The sequence below is a fragment of the Hylobates moloch genome, unplaced genomic scaffold (genome assembly GCF_009828535.3).
Source record: "Hylobates moloch isolate HMO894 unplaced genomic scaffold, HMol_V3 SCAFFOLD_1, whole genome shotgun sequence".
NCBI classification, from domain to species: Eukaryota; Metazoa; Chordata; class Mammalia; order Primates; family Hylobatidae; genus Hylobates; species Hylobates moloch.
Genome location: NW_026652276.1, coordinates 167,694,843 through 167,719,504, shown reverse-complemented (window position 1 = coordinate 167,719,504; position 24,662 = coordinate 167,694,843). Strand labels below are relative to the sequence as shown.

The 24,662-nt window shown below is 38.5% G+C and overlaps 1 protein-coding gene across 2 annotated transcripts in view; it reads right to left on the bottom strand.

The window, feature by feature from the left end:
* CDK6 (cyclin dependent kinase 6) overlaps nucleotides 1–24,662 on the bottom strand; it is a 233,703-nt gene that overhangs the window by 124,474 nt on the left and 84,567 nt on the right. For both annotated transcript variants that reach the window (XM_058424585.1, XM_058424582.1), the window contains exon 3: nucleotides 765–932. In XM_058424585.1, the coding sequence (XP_058280568.1) occupies nucleotides 765–932 (168 nt within the window). The remainder of the gene's footprint in view (nucleotides 1–764; nucleotides 933–24,662) is intronic.

The following is a 24,662-nucleotide window of genomic DNA, read 5'->3' as shown; positions in this document are numbered from 1 at the left end:
CAAAGAGAAGGGTATTAATACCTATTTCCAGGCTGCTCTTTTTGTATTCGGGGTGGTGCAGAATTTCACAAAAATCCATCTGAGAAATAATGAACTATACGGAGAAGTAGAAGCTAACCAATGTCAATAGCTATTATGGTTTTGCATCTGAATGGCAAAAAGAAACAGGGTATCATAACTGTCATTTTTTGCCAGAACAGGGCTGTTGGGTTCGCTCTTTCTATTCAGGGTTATATGAGCCTTCACCTGGCATGGCGGTGCTCTACGTTCATGCATCATCCAAGTTCACTGTGAATTTGATTTCTTCTTTACAGCTGGCACCATAGCTTCAGATGAGTGCGTTAACACACCTGTGTAGGCACTCTGTTTCTCAAACCAGGATGCTGCAGACAGGTCAACGTTGCTCGTGCTCCTTCTTCCCTGACCTTGAGCTGTGTGTTCCCTAGGCATTGTGCATACAGCTCTGAAAACAGTGGTTATGGCAGAAAGCATTTGGAAACTTGTAACTGATTCCTGTCCAGTGGCTAAGATGCAACAGGCTATTTCTGCAATGGATCCTGTCCACAACAAGCCCAGGCTGGATGTGACTGTAGCTGTAAGCAGAATGCTTTCTGCCTACCCACTGCCATATAAACAAGGGCAAAGACATTCTATCCACCAACTAGCCATGGGCAGTAGTAACATTAGGGACATGGAAGGGGGACAGATTGTCATTCAAAAGAGGAAAAATAAGTTTAACAAAAAGACAGCACTCTCTCACTCACCACTGAGGTTAGAGCCATCTGGAAACTATAGATGCGGGCAAGGCCGAAGTCAGCGAGTTTTATTTGTCCGCTGCTGGTCACCAGAATGTTCTGTGGTTTTAGATCGCGATGCACTACTCGGTGTGAATGAAGAAAGTCCAGACCTCGGAGAAGCTGAAACATCATATCCTAATAAAATTAAAAAAAGAAAATCAATAAACACTGAAAACGGAAGTTGAGCATTTGCTATGCTGGACGCCGAATCCTTAGCATTTTGTGGCTGCTTGGCATGCAGCAGGCATTTGATAGGTGTTGGCTGAGTGAGTGAATTGTCTCCCTTCCTGCCTTTCCACTCCCACACTTTCAAGAACACTGCAAAAAATTTCACTCTTAACCTGTACTTTATTAATGAAAGGACAATTTTAAAATAGTTTTTGATGGAACAGGAAATGTTCTGGAAGGATATCTGCCAAACTGGTTTCAGTGGCACATGCTGGGGAGAGGAAGGAGGGGGTCGTGAGGGGACACTTTTTGCTTCTCTATTGTTTAATGTGTCATTTCAACAATTAAAATCCAGTGAATAATAATATTGTTATTAATGGTGATTATTATTTTATAGCACCTAGTACTAAACACTCACTATATATCAAGCCCTATTCTAAGCATTGTCCACTTAGTAAATAATTTAATCCACACCACAACATTTAGGTAAATAACATCATTACACCATTTTACAGGTCAAGAAACTGATACACAGATGTAGGCTACGAATTAGCCCAAAGTCATACTAGCAAGAGAGTGCTGATTAACTTTGTTTTTTTTAAGACAGGATCTCGCTCTGTTGCCCAGGCCGGAGTGCAGTGCTGTGATCACGGCTCCCTGCAGCTTTGACTTCCTTGGCTCAAGAGATCCTCCTGCCTAAGCCTCCCAAGTAGCTGGGACAACAGGTGCATGCCACCATGCTAGGCTAATGTTTTCAGTTTTTGTAGAGACGTGGTCTCACTATGTTGCCCAGGCTGGTCTCAAACTCTTGGGCTCAAGCTATTCTCCTGCCTCAGCCTCCCAAAGTGCTGGGATTACAGGCGTGAGTCACCATGCCCAGTCTTAATCAACTCTTTTAGAATATTAACAGAGTCTTGATTTAAACTAGGGTCTGGAAAATCTCGATTCAAATCCCCAATGTATTCCTTTATCAAATCAATGAACAAATGAATATGTAAAATAAGGTAAGCCATTTAACCTCTCTAAGCCTTAGCTTCCCTGTCTGTAAAATGGGACAGTAGCAAAGCCCACTTTATCATAGGATCATTATAAAGCACTTAGTACCATAGTTAATATTCAGTAAATGGCAGCCGTTATTACTGTTATTATTAACCAGTATGGAGGAGAGGATCATTCAGGATATAAACCAATATCAGATCTTTTTCTAATTTTAGGACCAATACAAATATATACAAGATTTAATACTCAGGAACAGTGTCTGAAAGTAGGAACTAAGACATTGGCCATGATGTCATAATCCTCTGAAATGTGTGGAAATTAAGAGTGACGTACTCCCCTGACCCAAATATTCTAAGAATGGTGTATACAAGGGAGGATGGAGCTGTTTTGTTAATACAAGGGTTAGAAAAATGACTGGGCACCATCATGGATTTCAGAGCTGGAAGGGGCTGTGAGGATACACTTATCATTGGCGGGACCACTGAATCCTCTCATCGAGCACAGTATATTTGGTTACTGGTTTATGGTTTTGGTTCTTCCTTTAGAGTTCGGAGTTCTGTCTTTATATTTTAGCTTGTTCAAAACCAAAGCCTTAGTTTTTCCTTTTATAAAGTGGAGAAAGTAGCGATTCCTTTTCCTACTATCAGGGGGGCTAAATGAAGTAATGTATGCCAAGTGCTTGTGCAGTTTCTGGCATATGGTAAGCGTTTGACAAACAGTAATTATTAGGATGATTAGTGCCAAGATAAGTGTCCTGATTTCTGGGGGAGACTGATTCGCAAACAACTAAAAGAAAACATGACCACTGCTACAAGGTCAGTGTGAACAAAGCACTCAGAGGGGGCACGCAGTGATCTAGAATCATTTTTGAGATCCCCCTGAGTGAATATTCTGAACTGGCAGGGGTGACCTTCTAAGCTTCCCCAAACCCTGGAGAAGACTGCATTGGGGAGGAAAAGCCCTTCAAGACTTGAGAAACACTGCAGGTCCAATAAGTTGCAATGAATAAACAGGAGTGTGAAAATGTAGCACAAAATGTTCAAGGAACATTTTGGCAAATAAGTCTTTACTGGAAACACATGCACACAACTTGTAAGCACTGAATTTTAAAAAGCATGACTAACCTAAAGTAATGTCATGTTGGCTCATCGTCTTTAGCCTCTATACAGTTAAGTGTCACTCATTTAAAACAGTATAAAGAATAAATCTGTTTGGTTCATGCTGCAGTGTTCAAACAACTTTAGCAGCCAATTAGCAGTATACAAATTTAAAAACATGTACATTGCTTTTGTGTTATAACACATACTATGTTTTTCTTAATTATAAAATTGCTAAGATGTATAGATGCATGCTTAATGCAGAAACTAATAAAATGTTTTAAGAATCCAGAGAAGAAGAAAATCACTAAAAAATTCCACTACTTGGAGAACAGAGAAAACTTCACTGTTAATATCACTTTTTTTGTGTCTTTTTAGTCTTTTAAAAATTCCATATTTTATTATATTTGGATGTATATTTAAGTAAAAGTGGTTATTATTCTGTAAACATTATTTTGTAGCTCTTTTAAAAACATGTAACAATTCATTATCGACATTTTGCCACTAATAAAATTCTGCAATATGACTTTTTTTTATACAATGAGATTTTTAATGGCTGCATGGTTTCTCACGCTGGGATATGCCATAATTATTATTATTCAGTTTTAGTTGTGTTACTTTGGTACTTATCCTACAGGTCTAGTTCTCCTTTGTTTAAAGGTAGTGTAGATTAAAAGGGCTTGTTAATATCATACCAAAGCATGGGTTAGGCAGTATGAATCCACATGACTGCACTAACGTTGATTCCACGTGTATGATGCCTAGAGATGTAAGTTGGTTCTACATAAGAATGACTATTCTTTAGATTTTATTAGGCTACTTACATTTTTTTTTTTTGTTTAGCAAATGGCTTTTCTTTTAAATCTCCAATATCTAGATACAATTGGAATTCTGAACCAATGAACACTGAGTTAATGACTTAAAAAACAAAATCTTGCCAAACATCTCATGACCTTCAGTAATTCAACCACGAGTTAGGTTGTTGGGCATTATGAACGAGTTAGGTTGTTGGGCATTATGAACGAGTTAGGTTGTTGGGCATGACTGGGGAACTCCTCTCCGTCTTTAGCCATCCTTTATTGCAATACCTAATTTCAAAGGTGAAATACATTCAGCTATGTCAGGAACTCTGGTCCCAAATAATCCTAAGATACAGTCCCAATTCCAGAGGATGACATAAATAAACAAATTACAACATTAAAAGAGGTAAGAAAAAACACCTTTCCTACAGAATCACAAGTGTTTTGATCAAAGACATTTCAAAGGACTCTCTACGTAAGCTTATGATCTGTTCTATCTCAATTTATGGTATCGTGAAACATACTTTTAAATTAGCTCCTCAAGATTTTAATCTAAATTATTCTGTCCCATATATGACTCAAATATTTCACAGTAACCCTAGTGATGCAATGCAATGAAACTACAGATACCACCAATTAAGGCTCTTTCAGTTAAACGCAGGTTTAAAAGTTTCCCTTTTTCTGTTATACGGCACAGTCTGGTATAAAAAGTTTGAGCATTTAGTCATACTTATGATAAACAGTCACGTGGGACCCTCACTCTGTCTTTTTAAAACATGTGACTTGCAAGCATGTTTCAACAGGACACCATTGTGGAATGAAGTCTGGCTCCGAGAGATCTTAGGAGGGGCTTTATCTTGGCAATGCCCCTAAAAAGACTCTGGACCTTTCTGAATACAAGAAATCCTTGAAGTCTTGTAATTGTTTCTCTTAGGCGTTCCAGAGCTCTAATCCTCTTTTTTAAAATCAAGACAAACAAGCAAACTAAAAAACTACTTCAGGCTTTTCTAATGGGAAAAGGTTGATCACGGGGCCTTCTTTTCTTTTTCTTTTCTTTTTAGAGACAGGGTCTCGCTCTGCCACCCAGGCCAGAGTGCAGTGGTGCCATCATAGCTCACTGCAACCTCTAATTCCTAGGTTCAAACAATACTCCTGAGTAGCTGGGACTACAGGTGTGTGTTGCCATGCCTGGTTACTTTTAAACTTTTTGTAGAGACAGGGTCTTGCTATGTTGCCCAGGCTGGTCTTGAATTCCTGGCCTTGAGCCAGCAATCCTTCCGCCTTGGCCTCCCAAAGTGCTGCGATTACAGGTGTGAGCCACTGCACCTGGCCTGGGCCTTATTTTCTCATTACAAGAAAGTATGATTAGTTCCAAAAGACACTAAAAACACCCAAGTCATATCATACAATAAGTCACAGAATGACAACTTTAAATAGACAATTCTGGATATGGGGATATATCTAGTGATATATTCACATCTTCAAAGTTTTAGCACCAAAAATGTACAATCATCAGTTTATTTAAAAATTAAAAACAGGACATATCCAACTTGTAGGCAAAGATAATCTATTTTTCTCCTTATACTCTGTAAACCTCAGTCTTTTCAAATTTGTTATTCAAGTTTTCACAGAAATCTCTCCATAGTGGTTTGTCTGTTTTCTACCAAGGGTATTAGAGGAGGCCACAGCCTAAAATGTATCACATATAACAAAGGTTTTTTAACACTAAACCAATGAGAACATGTTGAATTAAGGTGAGGGTTACGATTATAGCAACAGAGGGAAAGGTCACCTGAGCCTGCATATAACTTCTCTCACATGTCTCCCCACATACTCCTCCCCTCAGTCCCTGACAGCCACCATTCTATTTTCTGTTTCAATGAATCTGACAACTCTACATACCTCATACATGTGGAATCACACTGGATTTGTCTTTTTGTGAGTGGCTCGCTTCGGTTAACATAGTTCCTTTAAGGTTCATTCATGTTGTGGTGTGTATCATAATTTCCTTCCCCTTTAGGGCTAAATAATATTCCACTGTATGTATATATGACATTTTGTTTATCTGGTGATCCATAGATCGGCACCTCAGTAGTTTCCACTTTTTGGCTGCTGTGAATATTGCTGCTATGAAGACAGGTGTAGAATGATCTCTTTGTGACTCTGCTTTCAATTTTTTTGGGTATATACTCAGAAGTGGAATTGCTGGATCTATTCCCAGAATGTTTTAAAACCACAGTTCTCCCATAAAATGTGGTATAATATTGCTACCTAAGCAATGAAATAGTGACTAACAGCATCGTGTTAAGGTCCCAGAGGGTTAGCCAAGTGGCTTCATTCACTCCTTGGAGATTCCACGCACTTTTGTCTGCATTCCGGGAGAATCTACACCACAGGTCCCCACATCAAGCTTGCTGTATGTATACAGCTTCTACTCTATTTCAAAACTTGACAGGGTTCCTGTGTGCTTTCATTGATCAATTCGCAATGAGCAATGAACAATGAGCTTCAAAGGCTGTTTATAAACAGGTCTCCCCTACTTCTCACTGTGGTCCTCAGGAGGACCCAAAGAATGCTTCATCCAAAATCACAAAGAGCAAGACAAACAAATTCTGAGAAAGCAAGAGGAGGGTTCAAGAGGATTCCTTAAAACTTCCAGATCACCTGGAAAGTTGTAATGGGCGAATTCAAAGCAAGCCATTAACTGGCAAGCTAAAAGAGTCACACATGAGCTTTGTTGCACAGCAAAGCATAGTCCAGCAGTGCCATAGTGCCCATCTCTTTGCCATTGTGCATGATGAGTTAGGCACACATCACCTCGAGGCCCCTCAGGAGACACAAAGGCATGGGCCCTAAATGGAAACACTGGCTTCTAATTTTTACTGCTTCTAAGCAACTGGATAAAAGTGTAATAAAGTGGCATTGCATGTAAATTTTAAGTCAAATATGTATTCTGAAATGAGAACAGAACCCACTTTTTATTCATTCCTGGAAGTGATGATAATGCTGAGAAGGTAAAGAATCAGTCTTAACTAACTAGAAATAATAAAAAAAAAGATAGTAAGTCATTTCCACCAAGCCTGAAAATGTTGGTGTTTGAAGAACAATGTAATGACTTAAATGAACAATATGAAAGAATAAATCATTACCTCATCATAATGGCTATTTTTAACCCACTGTGGAAAATCATCAGGAACTGAAACTGCAAATATGCAATGCTAAACATAATTTCTTCAGAGCAGGAGATAAAAATCAGCACTGGGTAAAGAAGTAAGAAAACATGAAGCCCAAGTTCCTAGGTTGTTGGGTAATGACCCAAGTGGCTATCATTCTATACACATTGTTTTGTGAGGCTTTTAAAAACATTTTACAATGTGCTGTGAATGTTTCCCCATTTCAACACATACTTTTCTATAATGAAATTTTAGGCCAGGTGTGGTGGCCCACACCTGTAACCCTAGCACTTTGGGTGGCTGAAGTGGGAGGATCACTTGAGCCCAGGAGTTTGAGACCAGCCTGGGCAACATAGGGAGACCCTGTCTCTACAAAAAACAAAAAATTAGGCATGGTGGCTCATGCCTGTGGCCCCAGCTACTCGGGAGGCCTAGGTGGGAAGATCACTTGAGCCTGGGAGGTTGAGGCTGCAGTGAGCTGTGATTACACCACTACACCCCAGCCTGGGCAACAGCTCTCAAAAACAGAAGAAGAAATTTTAATAAGCTTTCTAATGGCTGCAATTGGACAAAATACTTTATCTTTCCACATTCTTCCTCTCAATTCCCTCTTTTGAGAATTTTCCCCTCACTCTGTACTTCCTTCCTCTTCAAATGAGGTAATGCTTAGAGAAGCTGGTTTTCCACAAGAGTAGAACAGATAATTATTTGTGTGATATAGAAGACACTGTTGGTTGTCAGCCATGAAGACCTGGTCCAGGCCAATGAAGGCAATCACATTTCCTTTGGCTAGGAATTGATCCAGGGATGAACATGACACCCAGTCCTGTATGGGCAAATTGGCTAGAGAGTTTCAGGAAGCATTTTCCTCCTTGATAAGAGGTGCACAGTAGAATGCTCTCTGCTGTACTTCCTCATCTCCCATTCCTCACCCACGTCTTACACAGAATGCTACCACTTTGGAGGGTCAACTTGCAGCTGTAGCAACCATCTTGAAACATCATCTGTACACATAAAAGGCCAGAGTGTAAACAGGGAAAGAGTCTGGGTCTTTGATGACATCAATGAACAGCTGCATCAACTTTAGGGCTGCCTGCCTCCAGCCTTGTAGTTATGTATATAATAATGCCTTTATCTGGATCCGCTTCTCATTGAGTGTTCTGTAATTTGCAGCTGAAAATTATTCTAACAAATCCAACTTAATTAAAATTATATTAACTTAAATATGTTATGAACATTATCTTTCATTTATAGCCACCATGATTCACCCCAGGGTGAGGTACAGACCCAATGGGGCCTGTACCAACATTCTTTTCTTGTTGGCAATTATCCCTTTCGGGTGGTTATCCTTTTCTCTTTGAGGTGTGTACCTCCTTCCATTAATGTTTAAAGTATCGCCTTTGCCATCACTATCATTTACTGTCAACTCTCTATATTCCTCAGGGGCTATGGCTCATCCTATCTACCCCACACTCAACATCTTCCTGCAGGACTCCAACATCCCTAGGATGCCCAGCTAATATTAGCTTCAGAACTTTGACTTCTTTAACCTCATCCCACTTTTGCCATCTACATAATACTCATGCAGATGGCTAGTCTCTGTTTTATAAAGAATGCGAGTGCATACAATTTTGTAACTGTCTTTTTCACATCACACTGTATACTGAACTCATTTGCATGTAGATCTATTGGCAGTGTAGATGTACAGCTTAATTTTTAATGGTTCTACATTATTCTATTTCTATTTATATTCTATGATTAACAAAAGGGTTTAAGCAGTCATTAAATTACCCACCAATTTTAAATGCCACTATTTCTCATGTTCTAAATTACTTGAAGTTATTTTCTGGACTTTCGCTCTTTTGTCTCTGGCTCTGTTTAGAGTACCTCTCTCCTTTATTTATTAAATATTTAGAGTAAATTTTAATATCTGCAGGGAAAGTTTTCTCTTTCCACTCTTTATAAAACATTCCTGAATATTTTTTGAAAATAAAAATAAGTATTTATTTATTTTTAGAGGCTGGTCTATGTTACCCAGGTTGGCCTCAAATTCCTGGCCTCAAGTTATTTTCCCACCTCAGCCTGCCAAATAGCTGGGACTACAGGTGTGCACCATCGTGTCTGGCATTCTTGGATATTCTTATATGTTATGATTATGAACTGACTTCAGAACCGTTTTATTGAGTGCCCACACCTTCCAAAAATCCTTTTAGTATTTTCAATGATTTTTAAAAATTGATAAATTGATTTGGGGATAACAGATACCTTTACAATATTGTCTTTCCTTTTCTTCATTTACTCAAGTCTTGTTCTGGGCTCCTCAGTAAAGTCGTGTCTTTTTAAATACAATTCCTACACCTCTGAGGCTCCCACTATAGCGGGTCTGGTCTGCCTTCTCCTTCCTCACATGTACCATTACCTAGCCTTTCCCCACTGATCTCAGTCCTCAAATCCATCTTGTACTCTGTCTAGACTGAACCCTTAAAAGTGTAAACCTGATCCTATCAGATAATTCTCCTGCTTCAGCCCCCTCAGCCAAAGCCCACCTAGCTCTCTGGCCCTGCCTCCTGGTACTCTGTGGATTTCTGCCATCTTTACTCATTTACTGCCCCATGGCCCCATCTCCTGGGAGGGTCCTGCTTAAATCGCTCTTCCTCTAGATTTATTGGCCTCCCACCACATTGTACTAATGGGTGTCAATAAATGCTCAATGAGTTTTCATAAAGAAGTGAGGGCCCAAACAAAACTAAAAATGACCATGAAATCTATAAAGGCCATTAGCTTAAAAAGAACTCACTGACTCCTCTTAGGAGGAATGCGATAAAACTCCAGGGGAATCAGAAAGAGCAGGTTTGGATTATGGGATAGGGACAAAAGAGGCATGGCATATAAATCAGTATTCGTACCTATTAGCCATTAAAACATGTTCATATGTGTTGAGACTTTGGGCTCATTATTTTAGAAATATAAAACTCCCATGCCTATAATGAACACTGACGCATTGAACAAAAACAATGAAGGATGTTTCCTATCTTACCATCTCTTTCAGAAGCAACTTGCCCAGGGGTCAAGAGACATGGATTTCAGCACATTGTTCCACAGCTCGGGGTAGGACTAGCTTAAGTACCTTATCCTCTCCCATCTCTAAGAGAAGTATTCCATGGATCAAATCACTTTGCCTGAGTCTTCACTTGGATGCAGAAGTGGACTATTGGCCAAATCCACTAATACTACTTTAATTTCATATGATCATATCAGAGTTTCTCAAAGTACAGTCTCTTTCTCCAGTGTTACTAAGTTCCATTCAACTCAGCCACTAGTTAGTTGATTAAGCAAGTTCCACCTTCCTTCTTATTTTTTTTTTGTAATAGTACAGATTTTTTATTTCATTTTTTACTTTTGTCAACTTTTATTTTAGAATCAGGGGGTATATGTGCAGGTTTGTTACAAAGGTATATTACATACCTTTGTATGTCTAAGGGTGTAAATGATTCCATCACCCAGGTAGTGAGCATGGTATTCAATAGGTAGTTTTTCAGCTCTTCCCCGCTACTCTAGTAGTCCCCAGTGTCTATGAAGTCCCAACTTTTTGGAGCCTCAGTTTTTCATTTATCAAAACCAGAATAAATCCTGCCCTGCTTCTGTCATAGAACTGTGGAGAGAAGCTAGACATTTGATTATTTTATATTACATACTTGATTTGTTTTTTAAACTGTCAAGCACTATTCAGCGAGACTGCAAATTCCTTGAGGAACAGGAATGCAATGCATCTTTATTTCTCCAAGAATCCAACAAGGCACGTTATACACAGAAATCTTTTGGTTGTACTTGATTGGATGAATCACCCAATAGTCTATAGATATGCATTAAGATGAATTATAGTGGCCTTTGCTCTTGGCTTTGTGTACAGGAGTTATAGAACATTCTCACTGATTAAACTGATTCCTGAGTCTTTCTTTAGCAAAAAGGCCATAATCCTGCATTGTGGCTTATTGGTTATTCACTAAGAATTCATTGACTGCCAAGTGGAGGCATAAAAGTATAAAAAAGGTTTCTTTTGAGTACGTATAAACCTAAGTGAGTCACTTACACATGAGATGTAAATTTCCATTTTTGAAGGCAGTATGATTTAAAAGAAAGATCACTGGGTTTTGAGCTAAAAGCTTTGGATCCAAATTTGTACTTGCAAGTTAGATAATCTAAGACAGGTCACTTGCAACTTTTGTGGGCCTTGCTTTTCACATCTATTTTTGAGAAAATAACCCCACAAAAAGATTTAAACAAGATATCATATTATAGATTATGTAATATATATTTATATATAATTATGTGTATGATGGTTATATATATGACATAGGATATTATGCTTAAGCACTTTATTTATTGTAAAGTTCATACACATAATAAATTGCTACCACTTATTCAAAAGAACTATGAAGCCCCTACTATGTGTAAGGCATTGTGTCAGGTGATGTTACACAGAAGCACCTGAATAGAGTGTCCCAGGGAGCTCTTACTTTAGCAGGGAGAAAAGAGTATGTACCTACATACTTCATGTCAGTATGTGCCTAGGACCACAAATGGCACAAGAGCGCTAGGCACTGAGTAAGCACCAAGGAGGGAGCAGCATCTAAGCCAATCTGGGAGGAAGGCTGGTATTAGTTTTGGTGTGGGGAAGCATCTGTCATAGAGGACACTAGTAGAGGAGTAGAGGAGGAAGTGCTTACGTGTTTGTACACCAGGTATAGCTCCAGCAGGCAGGGTCCTAAAGAGGGCACACTGCTAAATGGGACCATGCTGCAAAGGGATTTATTGCTGGTGGACACAGGAAGTCTATAGTGTTTGATCTTATATTCAGTGGGTAAGTAGTAAAAATGTGTAAAACAATGGCATGCTATTATTGACATTTTGGCATACATAATGGATGGGAGGTGGTGTAAGGAGGCTATGATACTATTCTTAACATATGATAGAGAAGGTCTAAACTAGAATATTGAAACAAAAAGCAAGGGGAAAAGCAATTCAAGAGACAAATGTGATATGTTAATATTTGTTCTCACAGTTCAATTTTAATGGCCCATCTTTGGAGAGCTCCGCTACATTTCCAGGTTGCACACTGTGTCATCTTGGGCCTGTTATTTAATCTTCCCTCTGATAGCATCTAATCTTCGTTTCTTCATCTGTAAAATGGGGACAAAACTTTCTTGTAGGGTGGCTACAAGAACTAAAAATAATGTGTAAACCTCCCAGTTTGGGTAAACAACGTGTAAACCTCCCAGTTTGGGTAATGGGTTCAGCACTGGTGCTACTAAATGAAGATGAGGCTCTGGTAATACTATAAGTTCAGATCCACTGAATTTTCCCCGGTTAGTATGTGGATAGCCGTCTATCTTCCCTAACACTCTATTAGGACCAACAAACACAACTTATAATATAATCCTTAAAATATCTATTGTTTTAATTAAATCAAATGTTGTGTGGTCTGTTCTTAATTTTGAAAGTCTAGGTCCTTAGAAATCATCTGTTATTATTCATTGAATGTATTACATGTTTCTTTTCGTAAATGACCTAACTTGCTAAAATGGTTTTAAGTTGCTTTTTCCCCATACCTGGACAGATTTTTCTGTAGGCCTCTCTGACTGTTGAGATTTCCTGAAACTGTCCTTGGGTGCTTTTATAGGATAAAAACCATATACTATAAGCATGAAACATACCATTCTACTTAATCAAAATATATATTCTGAAGCTACTACCAAAAAGGGAAAAACATTACAAATGAACTTTCTTACATAGTTAACTCTGGTTGCTTTCTCAACTTAACAAATAAGAACTAGAATTTGTGACATTATTTCCTTATGTTATCCATTAATGCTGAACTGTGTGCATTCCAATACAGAGAGGGGGAGAGGAGCAAACAAGGACTCTGAAAAGAACACTTGGCTTCATTTGGTCAAAAAATGGTCTTTACAAGGGTTTTTATTATGGGTCATAAAACACTGCTTACCACAATGTACCTCCTTGAAAAAGAAAAGAAACCCTTGCAGTGGTGAGAAACTGAAAACAACACACTGAAAGCCCTTGTGCCTCCTTCCCATAAACACATCTGTGCATATTATCTGTTTTGGGTAGAGCTGCATGCACAGCTGCTTATGGGGACTCCATAGAGGTGGGACTTCAACATTTTTTATTTTGTGTTGTTGCAAGGACTGACTTTTTAAACTAAAGTCAGTTATGATAGAGGTAGCCAATGTATCTCCAGTGGAAGGAGGACCATGTATTCCTCACTAACAACTTCTTCAATCTGCTGGAGGAAGAGGATGGGGGTGGTCACAACTAGTCAGGAAAAGCATGGAGGCGCAGAGGAAGGGGGATCTTCAGGCCAAATGGAACTGAAGAGCTACCCACCGAGGCAAAACTGAGAACTGGGTTAACGATCTAATGACTCTTACAAAGAAGAATTTATCCAGCTAATGTTAAAATTGGTATCACAGGCCAGCACAGTGGCTCACGCCTGTAATCCCAGCACTCTGGGAGGCCGTGGTAGGTAGATCATCTGAGATCAGGAGTTTGAGAATAGCCTGACCAACATGGTAAAATCCTGTCTCTACTAAAAACACAAAATTAGCTGGGTGTGGTGGTGCATGCCTGTAATCCCAGCTACTGGGGAGGCTGAGGCAGGAGAATCGCTTGAACCCTGGAGGTGGAGGTTGCAGTGAGCCAAGACCGTGCCACTGCACTCCAGCCTGGGCAACAGGGGCAAAACTCCGTCTCTGAAAAAAAAAAAAAATTGGTATCACAATAGGAACTGCCCAGGGAAACATGGGCATCCCTATAGATGGGAAACTCTTAGTGTTCAGCATAATAGAGTACAGGTACATTTATGCATTCAGTGCTACTCTGGTTTAGGGATACCCCTGTCTAAAATACAGGGTTCTGTAACTTCTTGAACTAGTTGTTTTCTTAAACATGTGCCTCTTGCCTTCAAACTTTTCCTGGCCCACCTAAAACCCCCAGTCAGCTTTTGGTATTGTTCTTTTTCCAGGCACCAAAAACTGGCTTCCATTTTTTCTTATACTGGTCCTCTAAGGCCTAATCTCAGAACAATTTGCATATCTCTACAATTAAGACTGCTGAGAGAAAATGTTCATAACAAGTCTGAAGTGGTTACACATCATGGTCTCTGACTTCATCTGGGCTTTCGGTACTGCCTTCTCTGGGTCTCTAGTAAGCTCCCTTTGCTGTTGTCTATAATGGCTACCAAAAACATTCACCATTTGTTTGTGTTTCCATAATTACCTTTGCAATTATACTTCTCAGGAGTATCTTAAATTTTAAATTCTGCCGCCACCCCTCACCTCCCACTCATTCGTGGCTTCAACATTTAGTCACATTCTGAGGCATCCCAAGTCATAAGGCAGCTGGGGCTGCTCTCCCAAGCTCCAGATGTGCAAACTTCTGCATGTGCAAATGTACACATGCTTCCTGCTATGTTTTTTAGAATAGTCCATGGTAACTGTAATCTCCCTCTGTTCCAAAATAACAATACAGTTTCTTTACTCCCATCAAAACCTGTCCTTCCATCTGTATTTCTTACCTGGTATAACGGTACCACGATCCACCCAAATGATCAGTTCAGAAATCCGACAGACATTTTAGATTCTTTCTCTCCTCCCAAACACATATCTAACGAGTCACTAAGTCATGGTAATTATAGTTCCTACATTACCTTTCAAATAAGCCCTTTTCTCCCATCTCCATGGCCCTTGTCAAATAGTCAGTATCTCTTGCCTGGATTACTACAATGGTGTTCCGACACAAAGAACTCCTGTCTTTAGATTTTTGCATCTTTAATCTTTTCTCCAATGTACTAAGTGGTATTTATTTATGTATGTTTTTTGAGACAGGATCTCACTCTGTTGCCCACGCTGGATGGAGTGCAATGGTGAAGCTCACTGCAGCTTTAAACTCCTGGGCACAAGCAATGCTCCTTCCTCAGCTATAGTAGCTGGGACTATAGGCACATGCCACTATGCTCAGTTAATGTTTTATTTTTATTTTTGTAGAGACAGAGTCTTGCTATGTTGCCCAGGCTGGTCTAAACACCTGGGCTCAAGTAACTCTCCTGTCTTGGCCTCCCACAGTACTGGGATTACAGGTGTGAGCCACCATGCCTAGCCCTAAGTGATATTCCTAAAAGGTAAATCTGAGTCATGCAGAAGTCCCCCACTGTTCACTATAAGACAAAGGTAAAACTTTTATTGCTACCTGAAGCACTTTAATGTCTGCTTCCTAACTATCTCTGGATTAATTTCCAGCTGTTCCTACATCCCTGTTACTATGCTCTGAGGGTAACATGCTCTATTATACCTTTGTTCTGTTGCAATGCTATTCCCTTCTGGAATGCTTGCTCCATTGTCCTATCCCCCGATATACACACATCTTCCAACATACACATCTTGTCTGTCTGGCTCCTTTCAACCTGTCTTTCAAGGCTTACTTTAAGTAACTTTTGGCCACGTCCTGGGAAATTCTTCTTACAGGCACAGGTTATGTGCCCGCCTCGTATAATCCCACAACGCTCTGAGCATAGTTCTGGCACAGAACTTATTCCACTTTACTCTAGCTGTAATGTCACCCTCCCTAGATTACAGCCTCTTGATGCTAAGAAAGTAACTGGAAATGGGGGTGGGATGAGAAAAATAAAGGAGCATCCTAGGCATTTCGCTTTATTTTTTTCCCAGGTACTCTGCATATATTATTTCATTTATTTTTCTCAGCAACTCCTTGAATAAATTCATATTCACTCACTCATTCTACATTTGTATCATGAGCCAACTTGTGTGGCAGGCTGGAGAACAAGGATGCCTCATCTCATGGAGCGAACAGTGAAGGCGGGAAACCGAATTTGAGAAGCCAGAAAGGTGCCTAACACACACAAGGCTCATTCCATCAGAAGCCTAAGCTCCTCCTCACCTCGTGCCCAGGTACACCTGGCCCCTCTGCAACTCCTCAAGTCTCCAGCCTCAGGCACTAAGTATGAAAGGAATGACCAAATGCTGCTTTAAAAATATGCTACAACCTTGTAATTCAACTTCTAGGAATTCGGTCTACAAAACCAACAAGTTTACAATGAGTCAATACAAAGACATTCAGTGCTATTTTGTTTGAAAGAGTAAAAAAACGAAGACAGCTAAAATATCCACAATTAAAGGAATAGTTAAATAAATGATGATGTGTCTCTCTGTATAATATCAAGCAGCAATTAGAAAGAACATGGGTAATTCTAACATGTAAACTAGATAAATCGACAGAGAAAGGAGTAAGGCTTAGAGTGATACATACAGCTTGATTCTATTTTGACAAAACAAGAGATATATGTACATGTTTATGTATGTGTGGCTATGTTTGCATCAGGATGGCCAGATAAAACAGAGGACACTAAGGTAAATTTGCATTTCTGATAAACAACAAATACTTTTTTAGTTTAAGTGTGTCCCATGCAATATGTGGGACATATTTAAATAATAAATTATTTGTTGTTTCTTCGAAATTCAAATTTAACTCAATGTCCTTATTTTATTTGCTAAATCTGGCAACTTTAGTCTGAATATATATAAAAATGTTTGGAAAGAGATATAGCTACAGTTAAAGATTGTTACCTCTGTCAGGTGTTGAAAATGGTAGGATTATGGGTGATTTTTACTTTTTGGATTCTCCCGAATTTCCCAGTTAAAATTATACATATATATCAATGTTTCTTTTAATCAACTCTACTTTTTAAGTTAGTAGCCAGCAGTCTTTAGAAAATAAAAAAATGTAGTAAGTCTCTGGTAAAATTTGTGAAATAAATCCTCTAAGGACTATTTAAAAAATATTCCACACAAACAGACGGCATAGCACTTCAGAGTTTTCTAAGTAATGGCATATAACTTTCTAAATTATAGTTAAACAGTACTGTTTTATGTCCTCAACAGACTATAGCTACTTGAAGATAGTAAGTACAAGTTATTCAGGTTTTTTTTTGTTTTGTTTTTATTAACTGCCACTTCCTGACAGATTCTAGGGAAGAATAGGTGCTCAATAAGTTTTATGCTTTTAATATTTAAAGCATAAAATTATTGGAAAAGTAAAAGCTAGAAGTGGTGCTGACAGACAATAAAATGAACCGTTTTAGAGACAAACAATGATACAAATAAGTACTGGGTTGTTTTTAAGATTTACTCAGTTCGTTTAAAATATTTTAGAATGAAAACTAAATCAATAATATCCTCTCAGAACAACTTGAACTTTCCTTAGGTTGAGAGTGAAAAGCTTAATCAAAAGTTTAAAGGCAAAATAACCAAGGTAAATACCCTAAGCAAGAAGTTTCTTTTGAAACAGAAATTGTACTTTCTTTCCTTGAATATTTCCAATCTCTGCTTCTGTTCTTCTGTTATGTTTGTCAAAATCAGCACACAGCACCTTTCAAAAATGTCTTCTGAAGGTTTTTATCTGCTAAGGCTGTAAGCAGGCAACTTTTTAGCACAGATTTTGGGGTCATCTCGGAGTGTCAGACATGACACTTGCTGGTTTGCCAAGAGGTATCAGGCTCACCAATGCTATCTGGTGTTTCTTTAACACTTGTATTTGAATGTAGTTTGTTTTTATTTTGTACTTTAACTAGATATCTAAGAGGAATACAGTGTTTACACTCATCCCAAAATACACATACACATACAACCTCTACACACAAAATTAGACTCTTCATTCAGCAATGGTAAGCTAAACAAATTGTTTTTCTTCTTTAAAGTTTGTAAACTTTTTTTTCTGAATTTACCAGTTAAAATTTTATATGTATAAAATTTATACACACACACACACACACACACACACACACACCCTTTTTGTACTTTTTTGGAAGATAAAATGCATGCTGGAAATTGAAAGTGTTTAACATTTAAAAGCCTAGCTATGAGGCTTCATTATCCGTAACATATATTTAGTTTGCAATTAAAAATATTTTACTGGAGACTTAAAATGTACAAGTATGGGATGTTTGAGTTCCATATTATCAATTGCTAAAACAGGCTAAAAGGCAGTAGGGAAGCATTTTGTCTCTCTATATTTTTTTAAGTGCTCAGATAGAAGAGAGGTCCAGGTGATATAAGACCATTAGTTTGCTGCTCTATCTAGGTGAAGAGAGAGGGGAAGGATCCCATTCAAATCCCTACATTCTGGGAGATTTTTGCACTGCATGTATCTGCCAAAGGACTTATACTCACAATATATAAAGAACTCCTGCTACTCTGAGTTCGAGACCAGTCTGGCCAACATGGTGAAACCCCATCTCTACTAAAAATACAAAAATTAGCTGGGCGTGGTGGCAGGTGCCTGTAATCTCAGCTACTCGAGAGGCTGAGGCAGGAGAATCGCTTGAACCAGGGAGGCAGAGGTTGCCACGGGCCAAGATCGTGGCATTGCACTCCAGCCTGGGCGACAAAAGCGAAATTCTGTCTCAAAATAAATAAATAAATAAATAAATAAAATAAAAATAATAATAAAAAAAGAACTCCAGCAACTCAACTAGAAAAAGACACACAAGAGCGAAATTCTGTCTCAAAAAAGAAAGAACTCCATCAACTCAATTAGAAAAAGACATACAATCCAATATTTAAAAATGGGTTAAAGATGTGAACAGGCACTTCACAAAAGGGGAAACCCAAAGTCTAGTAGCTTGTAAAAAGGTTAACCTCATTAATCATCAGTGAATTGAAAATTAAAAGCACAATAAGATACCATTACAATGGTTTAAACTGACTATATCAAGATTTGACAAAGATGGAGAGCAGTCACATACACTGATGGTGAAACACAAATGGTCTATCCACTTGGGAAACATTTTGGCAGAGAGAGGAACAAAAATTCATCTCACAGATAAGATGCTCAGTAAAAGAAGCTATACACAAAAAGCACATACTTTTTATATGAAATAAGTCAGTGTAGTGATTACATCTAGGGGAGGGAGTTATAGACTGGGGAAGGCATGAGGAAGACTGGAATGTTCTGTATCTTGATCTGGATGGTTACACTAGTAAAACATCATCAAACTGTATGCTTGAGATTAGTGCACTCACTTTATTCTACATCTCTTATTCTGCAACTAAAAAAAAAATCCTTGTCTTTCCAATATTCGTCCAAATCTGGGAAGTTATTTCAGTACAGGTATGCTATTCAGGACCTCCCTGGCAGGCTAATCATTAGACGTTTCATGGACTGGCACAGAGACTGTATTAGTCTGTTCTCACACTGCTAATAAAGACATATCAGAGACTGGGTAACTTACAAAGAGTAAGAGGTTTAATGGACTCACAGTTCCACATGGCTGGGGAGGCCTCACAATCATGGCGGAAGGCAGAAGAGCAAAGTCACATGTTACATGGCAGCAGTGAAGAGAGAATGAGAGCCAAGCAAAAGGGGCTTCCTCTTATAAAATCATCAGATCTCATGAGATTTATTCATTACCACTAGAACAGTATGAGGGAAACTGCCCCCATGATTCACTTAACTCCCAACGGGTCTTTCTCACAACACATGGGAATTATAGGAGCTACAATTCAAGGTGAGGTTTGGGTGGGGACACAGCCAAACCATATCAGAGACCTCAGTTTTCCTTTGGGATCTGCTGCTGCTTCTTAGTAGTACTTTACCTAATTTCCACTTATATCAGTTTCCTCATTGGTAAATGGGAGGATACTACGTTTCTCTCATACACTATTAATCAGGTATATGCATGTGTATAACTGCTTTGAAAAGTAAAACTATTATATGAATGTACATATTATTATTTTACAGCATTTGGAAGAATCCAAATTTCTCCAAGTAATGTTAAATATGTAACATTTTTATCACTGCCAACTCCCTGGACAGTTCTCAATTTCTTGAAACACGAAGAGTGGAAAGTTTGTAAGTAAGACAACAAGTGTATAGTCCTCTTCCTTTCACTCTATAGCACACTGCAAGAGACTCAAGGTATAGGCTTTATGGTTCTAACTTACCTTTCTCGCTGGGCGACCTTGGGTAATTTTGTGTATTTTATTTTTAATTGACAAATAATAACTATAAAAACATTCATGGGGTGCAATGTGATGTTTTGATAAATGTATAAATTGTGGAATGATTAAATGGAGCTAATTAACATGTCCATTTTATCGAATCTAAATCTTAATGTACTACTAAGAAAGACAAATGACTGTCAAACTATGATATGACACAATTTCTTATCATTTGGAAGTTTTAATTATGCCCATTAAAAGGGCTCTTGCAGACTTCTTCATATTTTGATTTTATCTATATCATTCTTGAACATACATTAAAAATTAAATTTGAAGTGAAATAATTTGATGAAGGTATTCCAAGAATTTCTTCACATTCAGAGTCCTGCCCTTTCACATCCTTTTCTACTCAGAGTTGTTAGATGTCTGTGTTTTCCACACAATTTTGTCTTCTGTCCCATGAAGGGCACTGATGACAGAGCAGTAGAACTCTACTATGACCTCTAGGATTTTCATGCCTGCCATTGAGTAACTCTGCAAGTTTCAGGCACGTGTGCAGGCAATCACCACTGGATCAGGACTGATGCCTGCGAACAGTGACTTCAAAATGTGTTCTCTTTTCAAAATGGGCAAAATGGGAAAAAATGGGCATCTTAGAACTGATCAAATGTGGTACTTCGCTCTTTGAACCTCTTTAATAAAATAAGATTTATCTTCACAGGATATGATAAAGATTAAATTAGATAAGGTTGAGGGTAGAGTATTTGAGTTTGAAAATAACTTTCCGTGAAAAAATTTTAAATATAGCCACTATTTCCAGGAAACTGTGTTACTGACAAGTCTGCTGCTTTTTCACTTTGGGCCCCAAATCTGCTTCACACTATATTTATCAATCCAGCCATCCAATAAACACTGAATATACAGCAAAAGAATGAAAATTTAACTAGGCACTATCTATTTTTATTTGCTAAGTCTGGCAAACTTATCACCTATCCTAATCTTAGTCTCTTCCAAAGAGGTAGTCCCTATTATCAGTTTGTTGTATATTCTTCCAGGTTTGGTTCTGTGAATTATATGAGATATACATGTACTTCAGATAAATGGAACCAACCAGACTGTACCTACAGTCCTAAAAATGGCTTTCACCCCCACTCAACACTGTGCCTTAAAGATAATTTCTTATAGATCTATGTCATTCTTTTTAATTGTCACATAGTATTCTATACATAGCAGTCTATTCAGCCATCCCTCTACTAATGAACTTAGATTACTTCCATTTTTTCCATTATAATTAATGCTACAGCAAATTTTCTTATTCATGCCTCCTTTTGCGCTTGTACCAGGATTTTTCTGAGAAGTGAGAAGGCTCAGTCGCTGAACATATGTATTTTTAATATTGAAGGATACTTCCAGATTACCTCCAAAATGCTTTAAAGGCAAAGCATCCCTAATCTGAAAATCCAAAATCCAAAATGCTCCAAAATCTAAAACCTCTTGAATGCCAAAGTGATGTCACAAGTGGAAAATTCCACGTGTAAGTACTTAACACAAACTTTGCTTCATGCACAGAATTATAAATATTGTATAAAATTACCTTCAGGCTATGTGTATAAAGCATAAATGAAAAATAATTTTGTGTTTAGACTTGGGACATATCCCAAAGATGTCTCATTTTATATATATGCAAATATTCCAAAATCTGAAAAAATACAAAATCCAAAACACAGTTCTGGTCCTAAGCATTTCAGATAAGAGATACTCAATCTGTTCCAATTGATAATCCCAACAGTTGGTGTATGAGACTATCCATTTCTTAACAGTCTCACCAACACCTGACATTATAAAACTTTTAATTTTTTTTGCTTGCCTCAATTTGATGGGGGAAATATTTACTATCATTTTGCTTTTCATTTCTCTTATTGTAGTGAGATTTGGGCATTTTTTCATACTTCTTAACCAGTTATTTTTCTATATGCTCATAACTTACTATTTTAATAACCTAAAATCAGTATCAATTTTGCTGGATTGTATTTTGTAGAATCCATCTTTTTCCTATCTTTAAAAAAGCACAGAACATTTCTCACTTCTAGTATTTTGGCACCTCTCCTAGATTCCATGACTCCTCAAAGGTTACGTGGGGCTCAGAAGTTGCAGCCGCAAGTTATTGCAGTGCCCTGAGATATAACTTCCTATTCCAGGCCAAATTCAACAAGACTAAACTATATAATCACCTTCCCCAAACTGATAATTAACTTACCTATTTCTGCTTTTCCTTTACTCCGGACAATGAGTAACCAAGTCCTGTCAAGTCTTCTCAATTTCTCATTTCCTTCCAATTAATCATCATTGCCCCACTCCAGGTATAGGCCCTGATTATTTCATTCCCAAACCACAGGACCATTCTTTTTGACTGATCTCCTGTTGTAATTTCTCCTAAACGAGCACGCTGCTACCAGATTAATCAGCTGAAAACACAACGATGGTATCAGCCACTCACCCAAGAGCCGCCTAATTTGAGTTTGAAACACAGTGCCTCCACAATCAAGTCCACTTCTCTCCTGCTTAATAACTGGCTTCTTGCACTCATCTCTCCAGATGTACCCAGCCTAATGGTGTTTTTCCCCAAGTGGAAACCAGCAAATCTTGAGCAAGACTTCAAATCCCTGGCTTCTGCTGGCTTGTGTCACTCACGCCTCAGAGTAACATCTTCAAGATTCTAAAAAAATTGCCACTTTCTTTAGGAAACCAGTCCTTATTTTTCCCTCCTCTGAATTCCTGTGGCTTTTGTCATTTGTAACACTTACACTGTATTTGTCATAAACTGCCTTATGTGGTGGCTATTTCTCTATGTATCTCATTCTCCCTTTCTAGATTTTCAATTATCTACAAGCTGTGTGTCCACATTAACATTCTGCTGCACAAGGACTTACAGAATAAATAAGATATAAAACTAGGCTGTATTTCTTTGCTAGGTAGGCTTTCTTGTTCCCATATAAAGCAGGCCAATAAAAGGTGATGTATTTTAAATACATCAAATATTAGAACATTTTAAAAATTACCATTTCAATTTCATCAGCTACCATCAAGAAAGAATTGAGGGAAAATGCACAGATGGTAATATACTATATTATTCCCAGGGCTTTCACTTTTAAGTGTTTCAATACACAATGGAAAATTCTTAAAATTAACTCTCTAAACTTATTGTGTGTTCTAATGGCATACTGCATGTTCTATACTCAGAACTTTTACAGATAACAGGTTACAGAATTTGGCTTTCCAGAGAATCTGAAGATTTTCAATAGTATTTCAAGAAGTAACTATTATATCATCAGCAAGAAAGAGAAGGAAATGCAAAAAAGGCATTTTATAGTTAACAAAGGCCCAAACCAGAAGGAAGAAAGGCCTTTAGGGACACCAAGTAGATCAAGTGATTTTGGCGGGCCATTAAAGGCTCCATGCAAAATCTAGCTGACATCACTTTAGGCAATTTTGATATGCCAGTATTATTACTGGTCAGACCCTTGGTATAGTTCTATGACCAGTTGAAAAGTACATGGACGTAACTAGAAAATACACAAGAGAAGAATCTTCATCCTTTATATCATAGAATGCTGAACTGCCTACAAAATACTTTCTACATTTTAACTCACTTGACTTGCATATTTTAATCCTTGTTTTATGGATAAGAAAACTAGGGCTCAGAAAAGTCAAGTGACTTGCTCACGTCACATGGCTAGTAACTAGATGTCTTGTTGCCAGGGACTGTCTTTCATAACATCGAATAAATAAAATGAAATAAGCAGATGGTGTCTCTTGGCCTCAAGACCTCTCAGTACTACAGTACTTCCTTAAATCTAGTTGAGGCACTGCTTCCTGAGGCGCCATGGAAGGCAAATATATGACTACTCATATCCCACTCCCATTCCCCATCCACACCTATGGAATTAATGAATGTGATTTTGCAACTTAAGATCAAGTGAGCCAGGGGTGGTGGCACATGCCTGAAATCCCAGCATGGCTGGGTGCAGTGGCTAACGCCTGTAATCCCAGCATGTGGGAGGCCGAGGTGGGCGTATCACAAGGTCAGGAGTTTGAGACCAGCCTGACCAACATGAAACCCCATCTCTACTAAAAATACAAAACTTAGCCAGGCGTGGTGGTGCATGCCTGTAATCCCAGCTACTCGGGAGGCTGAGGCAGGAGAATTGCTTGAACCCGGAAGGCGGAGGTTGTGGTGAGCTGAGATCACACCACTGCACTCCAGCCTGGGCAACAGAGCGAGACTCTGACTCAGAAAAAAAAAAAAAAAGAAATCCCAGCACTTTGGGAGGCTGAGCCAGGAGAACTGCTTAGGCCCAGGAGTTTGAGATTAGCCTGGGCAACATAGCGAGACCCTGTCTCTACAAAAAAATTAAAAAGTTAGCTTGGTGTGGTAGTGTGCACCTGTAGTTTCAGCTACTTGGGAGGCTATGGCAGGAGGATTGCTTCAGCCCAGGAGTTCAGGCTGCAGTGAGCTACGATCTCACCATTGCATTCTAGCCTGAGTAATGGAAATGTCTGTCTGACAAAAACAAAAACAAACCAAAAACCAAAACCA